Source organism: Mus caroli, unplaced genomic scaffold (assembly GCF_978045245.1).
Source record: "Mus caroli unplaced genomic scaffold, Mus_caroli_1 scaffold_1, whole genome shotgun sequence".
NCBI lineage: Eukaryota > Metazoa > Chordata > Mammalia > Rodentia > Muridae > Mus > Mus caroli.
The window spans coordinates 94,001,179-94,024,347 of NW_028227256.1; the positions used below are offsets into that span (position 1 = coordinate 94,001,179).

General features: G+C 36.9%; 1 protein-coding gene across 4 annotated transcripts in view; it reads left to right on the forward strand.

Annotated features, from left to right (window-relative positions):
* LOC110297693 (solute carrier organic anion transporter family member 6C1-like) overlaps nt 1-22,849 on the forward strand; it is a 113,519-nt gene extending 90,670 nt beyond the window's left edge. The window contains exons 10-13 of one of the 4 annotated variants that reach the window (XM_021166614.2): nt 3,149-3,336; nt 11,318-11,382; nt 13,467-13,604; nt 22,640-22,849. In XM_021166614.2, the coding sequence (XP_021022273.1) occupies nt 3,149-3,336; nt 11,318-11,382; nt 13,467-13,604; nt 22,640-22,701 (453 nt within the window). In that variant the 3' untranslated portion in view covers nt 22,702-22,849. The remainder of the gene's footprint in view (nt 1-3,148; nt 3,337-11,317; nt 11,383-13,466; nt 13,605-22,639) is intronic. The other 3 variants (XM_021166623.2, XM_021166641.2, XM_021166632.2) reach the window with 3 other exon arrangements.
* Nucleotides 22,850-23,169: the final 320 nt, after the last annotated feature.

Sequence of the window (23,169 nt, forward strand, 5' to 3'; positions counted from 1 at the left end):
AATCATCATGGAAATGCAAAACAACACAACCCTTAGATTCCACCTCACACCAGTCAGAATGGCTAAGATCAAAAATTCAGGTGACAACAGATGCTAGCAAGGATGTGGAGAAAGAGGAACATTACTCCATTGGTGGGATTGCAAGATGGTAGAACCACTCTGGAAATCAGTCTGGCGGATCCTCAGAAAAGTGGACATAGTACTACTAGAGAATCCAGCAATACCTCTCCTGGGCATATATCCAGAAGATGTTCTAACTGGTAATAAGAACACATGCTCCACTATGTTCATAGCATCCTTATTTATAATAGCCAGAAGCTGGAAAGAACCCAGATGTCCCTCAACAGAGGAATGGATACAGAAAATGTAGTACATTTACACAATGGAGTACTATTCAGCTATTAAAAACAATGAATTTATGAAATTCCTAAGCAAGTGGATGGATCTGGAGGGTATCATCCTGAGTGAGGTAACCCAATCACAAAAGAATTCACATGATATTGACTCACTGATAAGTGGATATTGGCCCAGAAACTTAGAACACCCAAGATACAATTTGCAAAACATGAAACTCAAGAACAAAGACCAAAATGTGAAAACTTCGCCCCTTCTTAGAATAGGGAACAAAACACCCATGGAAGGAGTTACAGAGACAAAGTTTGGAGCTGAGACGAAAGGATGGATCATCCAGAGACCGCCCCACCCGGGAATCCATCCCATAATCAGCCACCAAACCCAGACACTATTGCATATGCCAGCAAGATTTTTCTGAAAGGACCCTGATATAGCTGTCTCTTGTAAGGCTATACCAGTGCCTGGCAAACACAGAAGTGATTCCTCACAGTCAGCTATTGGATGGAACACAGGGCCCCCAATGGAGCAGCTAGAGAAAGTACCCAAGGAGCTGAAGGGGTCTGCAACCCTTTGGTGGAACAACAATATGAACTAACCAGTACCCCCAGAGCTTGTGTTTCTAGCTGCATATGTAGCAGAAGATGGCCTTGTTGGCCATCATTGGGAAGAGAGGCCCCTTGTTCTCGGAAACTTTATATGCCCCAGTACAGGGAAAACACCAGAGCCAAGAAGTGGGAGTGGGTGTGTAGGGGAGTTGGATGGGGGAGGGTATAGGGGACTTTCGGGATAGCATTTGAAAGGTAAATGAAGAAAATACCCAATAAAAATTGGAAAAAAGAAAATAACTAATAAAATTTTCATATAGATAGATAGATAGATAGATAGATAGATAGATAGATAGATAGATAGATAGATAGATAGATAGGTAATAGTGTTTGTGGCTAATTTAAGGTGTTAACTCCCTGATTTTTTTCTCAGCCTATTTGTCATTTTGGACATAGGAGGGCTCTTCATTAATTTTGTACCCAGGTATTATGCTGAAATTGTTTATCAAACTATAGAAATTTGCTAGGGGAATTTTTCAGATTTCTGACATATACTTCATATCATCTGTAAATACATATACTTTGACTTCATCCTTTATAATTTGTAATACCTTGATCTCCTTCTATGAATTATTGCTCTAGTTATTCTATTGAATAACTCAGAAGAGAGTGCACAACCTGGTCTTATTCCTGATTCTATTGCAATTGCTTTGAATTTCTGTCCATTTAATCTGATGTTGGCTATAGGCTTGCTATAAATTGTCTTTGTTTTATTTAGGTATGTCTCTTTTATCCTCAAACTCTCTAAATCTTTTGTTATAAAGAGTGTTGGATTTTGTGAAGTATTTTAGGCATTTAGTGAGATTTGTCCAACCATACTCACATCTGTGGGATGAAGGCTAGTTGATCATGATATTTATTCATTTTAATGTATTCTTGAATTTAGTTTGCAAGTATTTTATTGAGTACTTTTATGTCTATCTGCACAAGAAAAATTGATGTCAAATTTTCTTCCTTTCTTTCTTGAGTCTTTATTTGATTTTGTTATCAGGATATCTCTAGACTCAAAGAAATGAATTTGTCTATGTCCCTTCCATTTCCATTTTGGGCAATAATATGAGGAGTATGGGAGTTGACGTCTCTTTGATAGTCTTGTAGAATTCTTCACTAAATATATATGTCCCTTTTGTTTGGTTGGAAGAATCTCAATGATGGCCTATTTTCACCTGGGGTTAGCGGGGTAATAGGTCGTGTGTGTGTGTGTGTGTGTGTGTGTGTGTGTGTGTGTGTGTGTGTGTGTTTGCATGTTTGCATGTGTGCATGTTTACCTGCGTTCATGCATGCTATGTGTGTTTGTTCCTCTCCAATGTTTGGATTACAATTGTTTCTCAATGCTCTTACAAAATTTGATCTCTGATAAAATGTTTCTACTCTGCTTAGTAAAAATCAATGTGATCATGATTATACACAAAACAAATATTTAACATAATTACACAGTCTTTCATAATGGTCATATTAATGTTGATACTTCAAATCTCAGATAAAATGTAATTAATTAATGAAATGAATAATTTTATTACCTTTAATTGCCTTTACTATATATTGACATCCAATAATAATGAAACTTACATAAGGGACTAATATTTCTAAAATTTGTAGACACCTGCTTTATTTACAATTGTATACCCACAAACACCTACATGTAATTTACTGGCAAGTAAAATATCTCAGAATTTTCAATTTATAAGTAATGTAGAGCAGGTTTAGCATGAGAATATTCATCCAGGCTATGTAGCAGAATCTCCTTAAAGGAATACTGAGAACAAGAGTAATAGAGTTCTCCATTAAGAGCACACCAAAATGGTTATCCAATACCAAATGATCAGCCCAAAACAGTACATAAAATATACAGACTGAGCAAGTTATATATATATGAGTGTGTGTGTGTGTAAATATATATTTACATATATGTATGTATAAATATATATACATGTGTATGTAACAGGATATAAAACAGAAAAGAGGCTATTAATTTGAAATATGAACATAAAGGCTTTGAGAAGAAAAAAGGAAGGAGAAATTAAATGATTGAAATTTAATATCACTAAATAAAAAATTTATAAAAGCAATAGGAAACAAAACCCTCGGAAATGTCTCTTGAATATTTATTTAATTTTTACTCTCATAATGATAAGGCTATTATATGCCGGATGTTTCTGAAATACTATTTTTATTTTCGATGTTAATAGGTATACTACAATTGTTCTTGCATTATACAAGGATTGACAACTGCTGATGATGAAGGTCAATATATTGATGCTATTTTTGGAACATGTAATACAAAATGTCTTTCATTACCTTTATTTTTTGCCTTTTTCTTTTCTGCAACCATTTTTTCTAATCTCTGTGGTATACCTACCTTCATAATTATCATGGAGTAAGTATGTAATTTTTGTAATTATTGAAAAGTTAATAGATAAAAATGATGCCTTTAGAAATACTTCAAATTAGTATAGCAAATGATTTCCTGTGTTTTATTATAGTAAAAATATAGAGAAAATATTCATATTGTTAAAATTTATGTATATGTATAATTTTTTCTTTTACATATTTTACTTGGTCTTTTTTGCATAATGTGTATAGATGCTACATTTATTGTCACTTTAATTTAAAAATGCAACAAATTTTAGAGTCTCATATAAAGCTCTCTAACTACATAGCAAATGTAGGTATCTATGCACCAGAAAAAACTTAACTTTAAAAGAAAACTTATATTTACCTTGTAGAATCCATAATCAATTTTTTTTAATTGTCACATAGATGTGAGTGTAAATTTGACTTATTAGTGTGTTTATTTAACTATAATTCTACATTAACAGCTGGGTCATGAGAAATCGTAAGTGTCAACAACAAAGGACCACAGTAACTTTTAGAGTTGCATTTTCTTAAATTACACAAAATTTGTCACTTGAGTGTCCAGAATATGTTTAGCCCAACTACCCACCTGTTTTTTCTCTAGATACATAATAAAAGAGCATTATTCTAAACTAAATCTGTTGAGTGGTTATCAAGGATGTCAGTGGCCTGACTATCCAGTAAAGACTGACCAACAACAAGAAGATAATCAATAGCTTACTTCTGACATGTTCTCAGTTGTGCAGTGAATATAGAGACAGAAATTGTGGATTATCCAAACAAATACATAGTTTAATTTAAAAAAAAACAAAACAAACAAACAAACAAAAAAAACACGAGGTAGAGTTAAGAAGGAACTGGAGGGGAGGGAAAATAGTGGAGGGTTTGATCGTAACACGTAATGTGCAAAATTAATTTCCTCTACAAAAATAGGAAAATTGGAGAGGTACATGCTGTGTTTTATCCTCTACATTGCTGTAGTTGAAGTATTTGATTTTGTATTGGTTTTGGTGGATAAGGTCTTGCTGTACAACCCAAGATGGCCTCAAACACATGACCCTTCTGCCCCAGCCTATCCAGGGCTTGGGCTGGAGTCAGATGTGCATCTAAATAGAGTAGTTTTAACATAGTATAGAAAAAAAAAAGGTTCAAGTGGGGGAAGTGGAGAAAAGAGAAACTGAGGGTGAAAAAGTCACATTTAAAGTTAATTTCATTAGTATCTGGTGATTTGAAAAGGTGGTGTTAAAAGGGTGAGAGTTATAACCTTGTTGAGATATGGAGACATTTAGAATCCTATTCAGGCTTCCCATTTTGGCAACTAAAAGAGCATTTCTTTTAATGTAAATATAAAATTCAGGAAGAAAAATGAAAAAGAACCCATAAGTGAGTTGATAAAATATCTCAGTGAGTAAAGACACTTGATACCAAGTCTGAGAACCTGAGCTCAATCCCTGAGAACTCACATGGCAGATGGAAAAATACCATATCTTGAAATGTTTCTTCTGACCTCAGAACTATACCATCTCTCTCTCCTTCCTTCTCCCTCTCTCTCTCTCTCCACCTCTGACTAACAAAACGCAAACACATACACACAGACACACATACACATACTCACACACACACATTATTAGTAAATAATGTGATTTCATTAAAGTAGATATGAAATATCTAATAAATGTTCTCAGCAGAGAGAGAATTATATTCCTGAAATGTGACTTTGAGTCTTCAGCTTCTTAATGATTAAAAAAAGTAATAAAACATAGTATGCCTTCACACACATATATTTTGTAAATTATGAGATGATAAAACAGAAAAAGTTAAAATTACATCTATACAAATTGAAGCTATACTGGAATTTCAGCTACTATGTTCACAATAATGTTTCTAAGGAACAAAAAACAAACGTGACATAACTGTTAATCTCAACACTGAATACTAAAGCTGGAACATTGTGTGTTTGAAGCCAGTCTAGGTTATTCAGTGACTTCTGTTGAAAAGAAAAGAAGAAGAAATGTGAAGAACACCTCAGAATTTACAGATGTCATGAATTTTCTGCATATAATTCTGATCAGAGTATAAGGTTCCTCCTATGAGATGAATGTTTTGGGATCAGGGCTGAGTATAAGAAGACAAGTCTGAGTATCTCTGGAACTGATGACACAGAAGGCAAGGAATATGCTCAGAACTTCTCTGATAAAATAATATTCAATATTACAGGAAAAAGTGTTCAGTAAATGAACATATAATCTTTTAAAGCATGACATTTCATGAAATCTCAGAATCCTTGGATGGCAGTGGAATTCATTTAAAGTAGCAGAATTTCAGAAGAAGGTTTATTATCACACACAGGAAATAACTGTAGTTTTCCACATCAATAGAGAATATATCTTGTCATTTTGAAGCCTTATATTGGGTCAAATGACTTAACAAAAGACTTTAGACACAAATTTTAGATCCAAAACAAAAGTCACTTGCAGATGGGAGGTTTATTACTAAAAGGGCCTGTATTACATTTTACTGCAATCTCAATAAATATAGTAATGATGCATCTTCAGGTCCTAAGAAAACAAGAGTCACACAAAACAAGTAGAACAAAGTGGAGGCTCAACTCTAGTGCTGTTTGGAGAGTAATTACTGAATATTCACAAAGCCTTGGGCGTGATGTTCAGCATTACAAGAACTAGAAAGTGGTGGTAGATGCCTCTAATCCCAGAATTTACAAAGTTGCTGCTGGAGGATGAGGAGTTCAAGGTCAAACTTGGAAACAAAGGGCCTTTGTTGCCATCCTAGGAAGCCTGAGACTGCCTATAAAAATAAATAAGTAAATACATAGAACAGAAAGTGAGTACATTGGATACTCAGAAGCCGTTATTTTGTGCAATTGGTATATATAATAAAAAGGAAAGCAACTGCAGGGCATGGCAGTGTATCTCTATAAACAGACCACTTGAGAAAAGGAAAGGTGGATATTTTTTAGTTCAAAGCCAACCTGTTCTACACAATGCTTTTCTGGTGAGCCAGGGCTACATACTGAGATAAGTCCCTATACAAAAAATAGTTTTTAATAAAGAAAAACAAAATGAAAGAAATTTTGAATAGGAATATGTTGTCAACTACAATCAATGAAGATAGTTTGCAATCCATGACGAGCAGGATAATTCAGACAGGTAGTTTTAATTAATTACATAAATGTTACAAGAATTAAAAGGTAATTAGGGTGTTAACTTTTAATAGATTTTGAGACAAGTAGAAGAGATAAAGGAGAGGGTATATGTCAGTAAAAGAGGCCAGGTGTACATACACACATGAAGGTTTGCAGCTGTGTTTTGTCTTGTTTTGCTCCCCTAGGTATGCATTCATTTTATATTCAAAATTCTGAAAGATAGAGGCATGAGTTATGAAACTATTAATCATAAATAGTAATGTTGAATTTTAGAAATCAATCATTTTTGATAATGTTTACAGTTTTAGCACAAGGAAATAAATAGTGAAGGGACATGACATGGTGCTGTTTTTTTCCTTTGTTTCATTGCTTTTTTATTAATTTCCATGGGGCCTCAAGTTTCTCTTGAGGGTTAGTCCTTTCTTCCCTCACTGAGGCAAAGCCAGACCGTCCTAGCTATATAAGTGTCGAGTACCTTAGACCAGCTCATTTATGATGCCTGATTGGTGGCTCAGTTTCTGAGAGATCTCAGGGGTCCTGGTTAGTTGAGACTGCTGGTCTTCCTATGGGTCACCCTCTTCCTTAGCTTCTTTTTTTTCATATTTTTTATAATTGGGTATTTATTTCATTTACATTTCCAATGCTATCCCAAAAGTCCCCCACATGCTCTCCCACCCACTCCCATTTTCCTTACCTTCTCTCTCAGCCTTTCCCTAATTCAACCACAGGGGTCCAATCTTCAGTCCACAGGTTGCATGTAAGTATCTGCATCTGTCTCAGTCAGATCTATCTGCTGTTTGTTGGGCCCCTGAGAGGATAGCCATATTAAGCTCCTGTCTGTAAGCTCATTACAGACAGCATCAGTAATAGTGTCAGGCCTTGAAACCTCCCCTTGAGATGTTGGGCCAGTCACTGAACCACATTTCCCTCAGTCTCTTCTCCATTTTTGTCCATGCTTTGAGACAGGAACAATTCTGGGTCAGAATTTTTGACTGTGGGATGGCAACCCCATTCCTCCATTTGATGTCCTGCCTTTCTCCTGGAGGGAGACTCTACAAGTTCTCTGCTGTTGGCATTTCATGTAAAGCCCCTCCCTTTCAGTCCTGAGAATCGCTCACCTCCCAGGTCTCTGGTTCATTCCAGAAGTTATCACTACATCCCAACACCCTCCCCATCAAGTTTGTGTATTTCTTCTGTTAATTGTACTTGCCCTCAGGTCTTCTTCCTATCTCTCCCCCTCACCCTTGCAAACCATACCTGATAATGTTTCCCCTTTTCCCCTCTCCCTCCCCTCTCTCCCACGCACATCCCTCCCTCTCTCTGCCTCCCTTGATTGTTTTCTTCTCCCTTCCAGTTGGGATTTAACATCCTAACTTGGGCCCTTCTGTTTGTTAACCATCTTGAGTTCTGTGGATTGTATCCTAGGAACTCTGTACATTTTTGGTTAAGATCCAGTTGTTATTGATTATATAACATGCATGTCCTTTTGTGTTGTGAGTTACCTCACAAAGGCTGATATTTTCTAGTTCAATTCATTTGCCTGAAAAAATCATGACATTCTCGTTCTTAACAGATGAATACTATTCCATCGTGTAAATGAACTACATTTTCTTTATCCTTTCAGTGGTAGGACATCTAAGCTATTTCCGGCTTCTGGGTATCACAGATAAGGCTGCCATTACCAGAGTGGAGCACATGCCCCTGTTGTATGGTGTGGCATCATTTGGATATGTGCTCAAGAGTAGTATAGCTGGGTCTTCAGGTAGATCTATTTACAGTGTTCTGAGGAACCTCAGGCTGATTTCCAGAATGGCTGTACAAGTTTCCAATCCCATAAGCAATAAAGGAGTGTTCCTTTTCTCCACCCCTCATCAGCATGCTCCCACTTGAGATTTTTATCTCAGCCATTCTGATTGGTGTAAGGTAGAAACTCAGAGTCATTTTGATTTGTAATTTCCTGATGACTAGGGATTTTGAACATTGCTTTAATTATTTCTCAACCTCTCAAGATTCCTCTGTTGTGAATTCTTTGGTTAGCACTATACACATTTTTTGATTGGGTTGTTTGTTTTCTGGAGGTGAGTTTTTTGAGTTCTTCATATATTTTGTATACTAGCCCTCTATCAGATGTAGGGTTAGTGAAGATTTTTTTCCCAATATGTAGGTTGCATATTTGTCTGATAGACTGTGTCTTTCGCCTTACAGAAACTTTTCAGTCTCATGAGGTCTCATTTATCAATTCTTAGAACCTGAGTCATTGGCATCTGTTTAGGAAATTTGCCCCTATGGCAATGAGTTCAGGGTTCTTTTCCACATTCTCTTCTATTATATTCAGTGTACCTGGTTTTATGTTGAGGTTCTTGATCCACTTGTGCTCTCCACACACCTATTCGATATAGTACTTGAAATTCTAGATAGAGCAATATGGCAACAACAGGAAATCAAGAGGTTAGAAATTGACAAAAAAAAAAAAAAGTCAAAGTATCACGATTTGAAGATGGCATAATAGTACAAATAAGTGAACCCAGAAATTTCTACCTGATAAAGAAATTCAGCAAGGTGGATGGATATATAATTAACTCAAATTGGTAGCAGACCTTTATACAAATACTAAATGGGCTGAGAAAGAAAATATGGAAATAACAGCCTTCACAATAGGCATAAATAATAAAAAAAAATATATCTTGGGGTAACTCCAGCCAAATAAGTGAAAGATCTGTGTGACAAGAATTTCAATCCACTTAAGAAAGAAATCAAAGACCTCAGAAAATGGAGAGATCTCCAATGCTAATGTTGGTAGGAATAACATAGTAAAAATGGCTATTCAACCAAAAGCAATCTACAGATTCAACTCAGTCCCTATCAAAGTTCCAACACAACTTTTCACAGACATGGAAAAAGTAATTCTCAATTTCATATGGAAAAATAAAACTCCAAGTTAGGGAAAACAATTCTAAACAATTCAAGAAATTCTGGAGGAAACATCATCTCTGACCTCAAGCAATACCATAAAGCAGTAGTGATAAAACCTGCATGGGATTGGTACACAGACAGGCCGGTCGATCCGTGGATTAGAAGGATTGGTACACAGACAGGCAGGTTGATCAGTGGATTAGAATTGAAGATCCTGAAATAAACCCACACTTTTATGCACACTTGATCTTTGACAAAGAAGTCAAAAATATACAATGGACAAAAGACAGTATATTCAATAAATAATGTGGTCTAACTGCTCGTCTGTATGTAGAAAAAATAAAAATTGATACATATTTGTCACAAAGCATAAGGTGTTGATTTAAAATGCAGATCTAATTTCTTTTGCTTCTTAAACAAATATTTGACGTCTTCAATCAGAAATACAGTGGAAGAGTGGAAGTTAGAAAGCTGGAAAGACAAAGAACACCAAAAGAAGAACTACAGAGTCAACTAACCTGGGTCTGTGGGGTTTCAAAGACTGAACCACTAACCAAAGAGCATGTAGAGCCTGGACCTAGGCCCCTACATATTTGTAGCAGAAGTAAAGCTTGGTCTTCATGTTCATCCCCTAACAAGTGGAACAACGTCTATCTCTGACTAGTGTGCCTGCCTTGGTTCAGCTTCCTCTAACTAAAGAGTCTTTTGGGGATTCAGTGAGAGAGAATGTACTTGGGTGTGCTGTGACTGGATAGCCCAGAGAGGAGAGCTACACAAGACAGCCTGGGGGGCTCTGTAATCAGAGGGCACTAAATAAATTTTTAAAAATCTGTGAAACATTATCTTGTAAAAAATATCGAAATAAAAACATCTTAACTTTTACTCATGAATGTACATAATAGATTTTAGATTTTTCCTTTTTTTATGTTTTGGTTTGGTTTTGGTTTTTTGTTTTGTTTTGTTTTGGTTTTGGTTTTTTTTTGTTTTGGTTTGTTTTGGGTTTGGTTTTTTGAGACAGGGTTTCTCTTTTTACCATTTCATCTGCTCCTGCTGAACTTTAGTCTTCCCAACAAGCCTTAGCTACCATTAATGATGTGTTTCTGTGTATGGCTTGACAAATTAGACTTGTTTCCATCCGTGTGGGTGAGTGTCTCCTCTTTTAAATGATGTAAAGTTATTTGTTCATTTATTTTAATTAGGAGTTGTGAATATAATAAGTGTACCACATGAAAGAGGGGAAACCCAGAAATTAGGACAATTCAAGTAAAGTTGAATAAAGTAACCAAATGTAGGCTGGATGTAAGGAATGCCATTCCATAGTATGGTATGCAGCCCCATGCTCTGCAGGGAGTGAGGGTGAGAGAGGTACCCTTGTAAGGAAGACAACCTTCTGTAGAACTCACTCCCCCCAAGTAACCATGGAGAGAAGCCTGAAGGTAAAGAGTGGACTTAAGCTCTCTCCTTCATTCAAAGAGCCATTTAGTTAGAACTCAACTGAAGGCCAGAATGTTAAGTGTAGGCTTACTGATACAATTTATGGAGTGTAGAATCCGCCAGAAACAACAAACTAGGAAAATGCAGAGTGGACTTAACAATGCTGAAACGGACTCTAAGCAATTCCATACCTGGTAAAGGGAGGAAAGTAAATGTGAGAGCTAGACAGACCTGAGTTGTTTCAGGAAAAGGTGGCTCAGGCAGATTTGATGCATAAAGTTCTTTCCTATGGAAAAAAAAATTTCATCATTTGAGTTTTTAGTCATGTTAAATAATAGGTAAATGGATAGATATCCTCTGTGTTCATAGGCCAAATTGAACTCTTGTCAACCAGCTAAATATTTGTAGTATAAATTAAGTATGACATATACATTTAAAAACATAAACCTAGCATGTGACACTCACAGGTAAGATCATTGCTGTTTGCTTTCAGAAGTGTACCTACCAGCTGGAATTCAATCAGCCTGGGTGTTATGTTTACAGTTTGGAGATTCATTGGTATGTGTTTTCAGCTATATTCAATGTACAAAATTGTTCATCTTTGACATGTAAATTTTCATGTATATTTAAACTTCAATTAATAATAGTGTAAAGTGATACAAAAATGAATATGAAATTGCTCTGAAATATGTAGAAGCTAAAGTAAATACATAAAGAAATTACATAAAATAAAAGCCATCCAATTAAACAAAATAGGTATAAATTATATTGTGTTAGCTGAAGCCTTGCTTTTGGAGTTGAAGTTTCTTCATCATTGCACAAAAATTACACTGATTAGATAGATTATATAAAATATCCCCGTATTCGATGTAATATTATATTTGTTGTTGTATGCTGGTGGGTTGCCATAAGAATTGTGTACTCTGAAATATTTTCATATTAGTACTCATAAACTTCCTCTTGCAGAGTAGTTCTACAGTTCAATAAGAAAGGAATTGGTTGTCCATATAACCAATCTTGCCACTATTGCACCACGAGCACTACCTGCCTGAAATCTTTGTACTGTAGTTGGATCTGGCCATGAATAATACCCAACTTTTCTCCATCAGCCTGCATAGCTCACCTAGCTCTATGAAAATTAGTCAGCAGAAAGATTTCAAGGTTGTTTTCTCTGTGTCCTGTAACCAAAGTGTGCAGTATCTTCAGTAATCAGGTCTAATCATATAGATGTGGTGGTACTATTATCAATGGCCATAGTCCATATTGTTTCAAGTGCCTCCATAGCCTCCCTGACCAATAACCAACAGAGAGGAAAACTGTGTTTGACACTGAGATTTTCATTTAATATTACCTGGGTTTATGGAGAGTATTATTTACATATGTAGAGCATATATGTTAAAACTCTGAAATAATTCTTACCACATAACACTGTTATATCATTCTTGTTATACCAGTAATGAAAAAGTGACATTGAGAAACTTGCAAGAAAATGGATATAACCAAAGGAATTAAATTGAGTGAGGTCACTTATGTCCAATGATATAATTCTAAATGTTCTTTTTCAAATGTGAATCCTAGCTTCTGATCATTTGTAGGTAATCCAAAGTACTCATTGAAACTAGAAATGGCCCATTGCTTGATAGGATGCATTTGGGGAGGAGGAGTGGCATAATGTAGGTGAAATGAAAGTAGTGAGGGAGAATGTAGGGAACAGAAGGGTTCAGGCAGGGAGTGAAATAATAGAGCAGCAAAAGGGCCAGGGAAGCCTTAGAGAGAATGAAGTCTTCGTGAAGAAGTTACATGGGCAGCAAAAATCTTGCAGTGTGAGTAAAAGTTCATGAACGAGAATGATGAAACTCATGTGATATGAAAACACAGAGGGAAATACTGGATGCTGTGGTCTTAAAAGAATGGGAAAGAGATGAAGGGAGGAGAAATAGAGGATGAGTCTATCAAAACAAAGAATGATAGATTTATAATATCACATGCTTTTAAGCTAAATTAAAATAAAAGATATGAAAAGAAAATGTATTTTAATTGATAGCAGCATATTGAACCACATTTAACATACATACACACTCATACACACACACGAACCCCAAGTGGAGGGGATGGCAGTGTGGGGGTTGTTTGTGTTTTCATATGTATAGACAGGTTGATGCAACATACAGTTTCAAACATCCCCTGGAGATACTTGGAATATATTTCCCCGAAATAAGAAAAGCATTCTCATGTGACATAGACAAGAGAATGCAATCAGATAATTGTATTAAGTCATTTTTGCTCATTAAAAATCTCATAGTTATCTGTAGTTAAAGATAGTGGGAGTAAAAAAAAGCAAATAGTATATTGTAAATATGTCTGCTAAATATTTCCTGAAAATGCAAAAACCTACTTTATGATATCTTGTAAACAACAGTATGAACAGAATTCTAAAATCATTACAAAGTACAATGCTCATTGGTATGAATGCAAGCATCAGGATATTGATTACTAAGTAGGTAAGAGACTTTTGCAGAATTTTAAATAGTTTCTTTAGAGGATCATGAGTGTGTGCGCATGTGTGTGTGTGTTTCTTGAAAAGAAATTATTCTCATCCTGTTTTTTTGGGAAGTACTTCTAATCATTGACTTCTTTTATAGGATCTGTCCCTGCACCAATATATTTTGCAGAAACATCAGCTTTATGTTGTAGTTTTTGGGACATTGATGAATGTGGAATTAAAGTACATTGTTGGATCTATAAAGGGAAACAATTGGTCTACACATTTGTAGGAACATGTAAGTGATGTGAATTGTATAAATTTATATAAAAAGTTGATTTTAAATTTTTTAATTGTTTATACCAGGGTAATAACTATGAATAAGTACTTTGATAACTAAAGACATATAATCATATAGGAATAATTTTATGAATTTGTAATACAGAAGTTATGTAAATGCATATATTTTTTCTGTTAAATGCCCTCTAGATTTATTTTATACTTTTAAAACATGTGTGATAATTATTATGAATTTAGTGTGATTACTAATTTGCATGTACATTTATTTTCTCTATGAGCTTTTTGAGAGTAAATGTTAAATATTAGATAAATTTGAACAAAACTATTATATCTGTTTGGTGGTTTGAACAGGTATCACTCCCCTACATACACACATTCATCTGTTTGAATGCTTGGCACATAGGGAGTGACAATGCTAAGAAGTGTGGCATTTAAAAGTAGTGGTGGAACTTTTATAGAAAATATGTTACTGTGGAGGGAAGCTAAAGTACTCCTATGCTCAATCTACATGCCCAGTGTGGCATACTGTCACCTCTAGCCTGCACATCAAGACGCAAAACTCTCAATTTATGTTCCATCACCACGTCTGCCTACACTCCAGCATGTCTTCTCATGATCACATAAATGGACCAAATCTCTGACAGTGTAAGCCTATCCTAGGTAAATATTTTCTTTTATAAGAATTACTGTAGTGTCTCTTCCCACCAGTAACATCCTAAGATAGAAGTTTGTACAAGGGAATAGAGTATGGCATGATAAGCCTGGCCATGTTTTGAATTGGAGGAATGTGGGTTTGGTCTTATGGGTTGGGAAAGCTTTGGAGGGCATTTTAACTGAGAACAATAGGCCACAGTAATAAGAACATAGAAGACAGTGGTGCTGAGTGTGATTTGAACTTCTGGGTGCTGGGCTCAAGTTTCAGAGGAGAAAGATGTTAGTATGTTGTCTAGAGATCATTCTGGTTATATTAGGGTGCACAATGTGGCTGCTCTTACCCTTGTCTGAAGAGTCTTCCTGAGGTTAAAGTGAAGATGTTTAGATTAATTTCATGGAAAATAAAATCTCAAACAGCCTAGGGTAGGCTGCCTTGTGGTTCACTAATATGAAGAACAGTTTGATGAAAAGGAACAAGGAAAATTACAAAACGTATGGAGAAAACGGGCACCAGGAAGCACAAAGGAGTAAAATCTCATGTTCAAGAAGCTAAACATATTAAAGACTTTATGTGGAATGAAGGGATTTGGGACATCAGGGCAAGATCCCATCACACAATCCTGACCTCAAGCTGGACTACAGAGCAATTGTGATTTAAAAAAAAGAAAACTGCATGGTACTGATACAGTGACAGGCAGATAGATTAGTGGAATAGAAGTGAAGACACAGAAATGAACCCACATACTTTGATCTTTGACAAAGGAGCTAAAGCCATCCAGTGGGAAATAGATACACCAAGAGCTTGTACTCTAAGATCAAGAATTGGCAAATGGGACCTCATAAAATTGCAAACCTTCTATAAAGCAAAGGATGCTGTCAATAGGACAAAATGGCAACCAACAAATTGGGAAAAGATTGGATTTACCAACACTATATCAGATAGAGGGCTAATATCCAATATATACAAAGAACTCAGGAATTCTAGTGAACCAAATAACCCTATGAAAAAATGGAGTACAGAGCTAAGCAAAGAATTCTCTATTGAGGAATACCGAATGGCTGAAAAGCACCTAAAGAAATTTTCAACATCCTTAGTCATCAGGGAAATGCAAATCAAAACAACTCTGAGATTCCAACTCACACCAGTCAGAATGGCTAAAATCAAAACCTCGGGTGACAGAAGATGCTGGTAAGAATGTGGAGAAAAAGAAACACTCCTCCACTTCTGGTGGGATTGCAAACTACTCTGAAAATCAGTTTGGCAGTTCCTCAGAAAATTGGACATAGCTGAGGACCCAACTATACCACTCCTGGGAATATACCCAGAAGATGCTCCAACATGTAATAGGGACACATGCTCCACTATGTTTAAAGCAGCCTTATGTATAATAGCCAGAGGCTGGAAAGAACCCAGATGCCCTTCAACAGATAATTGAATACAGAAATTGTGATACATTTACAATAGTACACAATGGAGTACTATTCAGCTATTAAAAAACGATGAATGCATGAAGTTCTTAGGCAAATGGATGCAATTAAAATATCACTCTGAGTGAAGTAACCCAATCACAAAAGAACACACATGATATACACTTACTGATAAGTGGATATTAGCCCAGAATTTTGGATTACCCAAGATACAATTCTCAGACCATATGAAGCTCTAGAAGGAAAACCACATTGTGGATACTTCAGTCCTTCTTAGAAGTGGGAACAAAATACCCATGGGAGGAGATACAGAGACAAAGTTTGGAGCAGAAACTGAAGGAAAGGCCATCCAATGACTGTCCCACCTGGGGATCCATCCCATATACAGTTACCAAACACAGACACGATTGTGGATGCCAACAAGTGCTTGCTAACAGAAGCCTGATATAACTGTCTCCTGAGAGGGCCTGCCAGTGCCTCACAAATACAGAAGTGGATGATTACAGCCCTCAATTGGACTGAACACAGGATTCCCAGTGGAGGAGCTAGAGAAAGGACCTAAGGAGCTGAAGGGGTTTGCAGCCCCATAGCAGGAACAATATGAACCAACCATACACTCAGAGCTTCCAGAGACTGAACTACCAACCAAAGAGTACACATGGAGAGATTTTAGGCTCTAGCATGTAGCAGAGGATGGCCTTGTGGGACATCAATGAGAAGAGAGGACCTTGATCTTCTGAAAGCTCAATGCCCCAGTGTAGGGAAATGCCAAGACAGGGAAGCATGAGTGGGTGGGTTAGTAGGGATGAAGAAGGATGAGATAGGGGGATTATTAGAAATAATGAGGAAAGGGGATACAATTTTAAATGTAAATAAAATATATAATGATGATGATGATAATAATAATAATAATAATAATATTAATAATAATAATAAAGGAATTAAAGAGCAGCTTAGGTCTAGGCATGGAAATACATGCTGTTAATTGCAGCACTCAGGGGACAAAGGCATGCAGATATCTGAGTTATGGTCAGCCTAGACTACCAATGAAATTTCAGGACAGTTGAGTCTAGGAAATAAAGGAAGCAATCAAAAACAGAAAGTTGGTGAATATAGAATTGAATGAGGGGGACCATGTTAAAGCTCCAGCCAATAGCAGAAATTTGCATCTTTGGACACATGGTTCTATCTTTAGAAGCAAGAATAAAGAAAGAGGTTATGGAATCTTTCTCTGTGACTAAGAAAATTGCTAACACAAGGACTGTGTCAAGGGTGTCCCTTCATGGACACCCCAAATTGTTAGAGATGACAGATCCATTGGATACCTGCCAAAGAGAGCTAAACATGGGGAATGAATTCAACCCAAAAGAAGGATGTGTGTTGCAATTAATAAAGCTGAAAGGTGATTTGAATAGCACTTTGACATTAGACACAGAGATGCAGAGTTCATAGTTTGCCAAGCTGGGTTTTGTTTGGTTGGTTTTTGATTTGTGTGTGTGCGTGTGCGTGTGCGTGTGTGTGTGTGTGCTCCTTTTGGAACAGTAGTGTATATCCTGTGCTGTGTTGGAAGTATGAGATCTGCCTTTTGATTTTCATGTTACAAAAGGTTACTGTTAAGAAATTGTGTGAATCTCAGAAGACACTTGGAACTTTCGATTTTAAACAGTGTTGAGACTGTGATAGATTATAGGAACTGAAGAATTTATTTTGCATTATAATCCATCTACAAGCCTATTGAGGCTAGGAATTGAAACGAAGTGGTATGATACCATAGATCCACATGTTTGAATACTTGACCCATAAGAAGTTACACTATTAGGAGGTATGGCATTATTGGAATAATTGTGGCCATGCTGGAAGAAATGTATCACTGTGAGGTGGGCTTTAAGGTCTTCTATGCTAAAGCTTTGTCCAGTGTGGCACAGAGTTTCCTTCTTATGCATGTGGATCAAGATGTACAGTGCTCAGCTCCATCTACATGACCATCTCTGCCTGCATGCTTCCATGCTTCCCACCAGGATAATCATGGACTAATATTCTGAAAATGTAAGCCATCCAAAATTAAATGTTTTCCTTTATAAGAGTTGAAATGGTCATAGTGTTCTTCATAAAAATAAAACCCAAACTTAGGCAAGCTGTAAATAGCATCATCAAAAAACTATTATCTCTCTGAAGACTAAACTTGAAAGTTTCTTCCGTTTTGATTAGACATGATTTACATTATTCCACGTTAACTTATTGAAAATCTCTCAAAAGTATTAGAGAATTGATGTCCAGATATTGTTGAGACGTATCACTGAATGCTTCTTTTAAATAAAATGCAAATAAACATAAGAACTTCATGAAAAATCATTGGATTAAACTGACAACATATCTGCTAAGAAAGAAGGAAAATTAGAATTATGCTAATTCAGATATTTTATCTAACAGTTGGAGAATGATGGACTCCACACAAGATGAATGTGTGAATTTGTTAAAATATATGTGCATAAAAGTCATGAATAGTGAATGTGATTTAAATGAATTGATATCAGAATGTTGAAACAGAAAGTAATGCTGTATGTGTGCATGTTTGTGTTAATGAGTGCAGTTAGTGGTATTTACACATTGGAGTGTACTCCATTGGTGTATTTCTACTGTATAGATATTAAACAAGAGATGCAATCAGAAAAGAGAATATGAAAAAGAACTTAAATTCAGCAAAAATAAAATCAATCAGAAAATGAGAAAAAAATAGAAATTTGAAGGTAACAACACAGGAACTGAGTTAATAAGTATAATTTCAGAGGCTGGTTCACACATGCACAGAAACAATCTGATATGTCAGATGGCAAGTTATTAAAAATAATCCAGTCAAGGAAACACAAAGCAAAGAGAATATGAGATAGTGAAGAAGAGCTATAGGATCTTTTAGTCACCATCTTGAAATGTCAAAAACACTGTACACGAATCTCCCCAACTGATGAATGGATAATGACGTTACACGGCAGAAACTTTTCTTATCCAAAAACAAGGAAAATGTTTCTTTTGAAAATATGGATAAATTAGATAGATATTGCATGTATTACTATTACATTTTCAATTGCTTAAAAAAATATTTGAATCTTGGTAGTCCATAGCCTGGGAGTTTCAAATTCCAAATAGGATTAAATTATAAAAAGAACTTTTTGCTTGACTATCAGATCATAGTCCTCGATATAATGTCTGGGACCTGTCTGTTAGAGAAGTACCACATTGTGAGACAGGAAGTTAGAATATCCATAGCTTGTTGCTACAATGGGAAGTAATCAAGATCAATGACTTGTAAAATCCTTACCTGTGGTGTTTTCTGACTGTCCCACTGTGGAAGACCTCTTATAAGACTCATCACCAGTGTATTAATATAGTACAGTCAAGCTTCCACTACATAAATATCCAATGTGTAGCAATCCATCCCTGGCTTCCAAGATCTATGACCTTCTCCTAATATAAAACGTAATAATCAGATCCTCATAGTGCCAAGGACCCTGCAACGTCACTGCAAAATACTAAGTCCACAGGTTCACCTGGGACACATAGAAAGCACTTTCATCTATGAGCTGATGTTTTAAAAAGTAACATGTCTACAAGTTAGCAGTGTGACAAGCACAGGATATACATCAGTAGTCCAAAGGAAGATGTCAGGAAGTGGAGATTAGGACTGAAGCCAGAACAAAAGTTGAAATCCAGCATAGAAGATAGAGTCTTAAAGCTCCAAACCTGACATCTTGAAAAAATTGTAATGAAGGGTGGCCTCTCAAGCAACCTTTGCCCTGTGATGTTGATAATCCTTTAGGACCCAGAGTTTTTATTTTGGTTTGGCTTTGAAATTATCTATAACTATATCTGATACAGTAGAATATTTTTAACTGCTCTGATTATCTATTGTCCCATTTGCAGGTCCACTTCCAAAGCTCAACTTCCCATAGCACCATTAAGCGAATTCTGTATAGGCTTGTACCACATTTCAGTTTGGTCTACAGGACTTCCTATGAAAATTTTGTTGAAGCTGTCAGTAACCCCACACTTGCATTTTGCTTCCCTGGACAACTATGACCACTTAGTAAGATCTGCTGTCCATGTGAGTTCTGATACTGAAGACTGAGCCATGACTATTTTTGTGGTACTCACTTGACAGCAAGGAAAGAAACTTTCCCTGGGCAGGAAGTCCATTTCTGGTGCCAAGGGCATCTTTAAGGAGTTCTGGAATGTCCTGTAGGCCTTTCTTCATTGTTCTGATCCAAAACTGTCCACTTATACAGAGTCACATAAATCTCATTAGCAAGTGCTTACTGGGCCACACTTACATTTTGTTCTTTCAAACGTGGTTTTGCTCTTTCCTGACCAGGCTATAAAATTTCCAAGTCTTTACTAGTCTAAAATTCTGAATAAAAACAGCCAGTGCTGCCCACGGCATATCATTACTATTTGATTGTTTGAATATTGCCCTCTCAATATTAAGCACAACTCTTGGTATTTCTTTGGACTTTGTTCTATGCAATCATTCCAGGTCAGGCTTTGTAAGATTACAACAGAATGCTCTGTTCTCTCACAGGTACTTCTTGTGTGAAAGTGTGGTTTTCTGCCTCTTGCTCCCATCTGCTGTGGAAAATGTACTCCATGTCACTGTCATGAAATTTTCCCTTCCTTTGGAAGTTAATTCCTTATTTCTTTAGTTATTAAACATGGAAAAATTTAGTATATTGTCTAGATTTTTTTCCACTGTGGTCAGATCCATTTTTTACTAGCATACCCCTCTTCTTGGAAGAGATACTAGGTTTATTTTAAATAATTTCTCATTCTTTTCTCAAACTTTATGCTTCCTGTTGCAGTAAATCTCCTCCCAAATATGCCCCAGAAATGAAAACACGACTCAGTTCATATGATTACATCCTGCAAGCCTAGATTGGGCAGATCTACCACTACACTACGATCTTCTGTAGGAACTAAAAGGGGGGCCCAGGGGAAGGAGGGGGAAAGGAATGCCCACGCGTCGCCAGAGTTCCACCTATGCTCTAGACAGGTGGACGTGGGAGAGCTGCCACAATGGGAGGGCTGCCACATGCTTTCGACTCAGACCTGGGTGGGCATCCAAGCTACTGACCACCTACCTCTTCAGGAGGTGGACAAGGGGCATCCCAACCTGGAGGCCTTGGGGCCACTCCCTGAAGCCCCGGGGTTATAGGAGAGAGGGAAGAGAGGTTCCCAGACAAGCATAGTGGATCTTGATGAGCAGAGACTATCTATGGGGGGGAGGAGGAGGGGAGGGAGACAGGGGAGGGGGAGGGGAGGGGAGGGGAGGATAGAGGGGGAGAGAAGGGAGAGGGAGACAGAGAGGAGAGGGAGACGGAGAGGAGAGGGAGAGGAGAGGGGGGGAGGGGAGGGGAGGGAGGGGGAGAGGGGGAGGGGGAGAGGGACAGGGGAGGGAGAGGGACAGGAGAGGGGGGGAGGAGAGAGGAGAGGGGGGGAGGAGAGGGGAGGGGAGGGGGAGAGGGGAGGGGAGGGGGAGAGGGAGGCAAGGGAGAGAGGGAGGGGAGAGGGAGGGGAGGGATGGGGAGGGGAGGAGAGAGAGAGAGGGAGAGGAGGGAGGGGAGGGGAGGAGAGGAGAGGGAGGAGAGGAGAGGAGGAGGAGTGAGAGATATGAGAACAAAGGAATGAGAGAGGAGTGAAAGAGGAGAGAAGACAGAGAGGAGTGAGAGGGTGAGAGTGAGGAGTAAGAGAGCGAGGTAGGGCCAAGCAGCCCTTCTATGGTCTTTACTGTTGCTAGGTAACTGGGGACGAGTTTAGCCTGAAGGTCAGAAGCTTGGGACATTGCCTATATGGCTTCTAGCCATGCTTCTCTTGTGGGGGCTTTGGGGTCAGTAACTTAGACAGGAGCCAGAGTTCAGGAACATGAGGGAACACCTACCATGTCATGTAGGTGAATTATCACCCTTCTGGAGTTCAGACCTCAGGTCAACTGGAGACCAGCATGTCTGTGCATAGCCCAATGACCCACATCTATGAGAGCCCTTAGAACTTGCTGTTTGTCCAGGCCATGTTCTTCTTCTCAGCTTTTCTTCTTCCTCTTCCTCTGCATCCTCTCCCTCTACCATTTTTTCCTTCCTCACTCTCCCACCTTCTGTTCCACCTTCCCTTTTATCTACCCAATCAGCAGCTTTACTTTATTTTACAAATTAAGGTGGGAAGCAGGCTTACTGGAAATCACCTGAGTGCTGACTCATTCCTTGTTCACAACCACTCACAGGAGAACAGAATTAACATCAAATATAATTAGCTTCAGAGCTATCCAGAACAGCTTCCAAATGCACATTATAGTCACTCACTACTTGTAATTTTCATGCTACTATTACTTTACTATCACAGGTAACTATGTCTTTGAGATGTTATCCCTTAAAACAGATGTAATAGTCCATAAATGAAAAAGACTTATTAATGTTTCTTGTTTGATTAGATAACTAGTATTGATTTCCTACAACTTTTGGACACTAACAGGGAGTTTCACTTGTGAAGTTTAATTATTTTTTATGTAATATTTGTAATTTTAAGAAATTTGAGACAAACATTAAATCTATAAAACAATTATTAGTATTTATGTGTGATCAAGATTTCGATTAAACTACATAAAACATAAGCAAGTTTCAGCTCTTATTGATGATTTTGAAAATATAATTTATGTACTTGCAAATTAACATAGTTTATGAATTCATGAAACATTACTTTTTGGAAGCTATCTGATAAGTATGAAAAACTTAGGAAGCATTTTAAAATGCATAATTTGTCAAAAATTATAATATTTGTTTATCAATGGGGAATTAATACCTTCAGAAGTAAACTATATGGTTTATCTGGGTAAATGGCATTGCCCATTTAAAAACTTTTGTTAAATATGATATAGTTACACTTCTACTATTTATATTGTCTTAATTTCAGGGACTAGCATGCAAGTAGCCACAACCTTGCTTTGTATTTATGCATTGGGCAGATATGATTAACTGGTAAATGGGAATATTGAGAGTCTGGATACACCTGTGAAGAGTAAAAAAGCAAAAAAGAAGACGAAGATTAATTTCTAGCTGATTTCTTCATTGTGTAAGGATTGATTGCTTTCCCTTTCTCAACGGAATATATTGATAATTTTAAAACAATAAATGTGAGTAATTTCATTTAAAAATATGCTTCATTTTGTCACATAATTTTTATTTGGAATGTAAAACTACTATTTGTGTTAAGATTACTGAAGATATTATGAAAGGTAAAGTTTTGTTAACACCTAAAACAATAGTGTACATATTTTTCTCATAAAATATATCCTGATTATTTTCCATTTTCTCTACCTTTCCCAGGTCCCCATATCCCCTCACCTCCAGATGCATCCTCTTCCTACCTCTTATTAGAAAAGAACATGCTTCTAGCAGATAACAAACAATCATGCCAAAATAATACATAAGATAAAAGAAAAA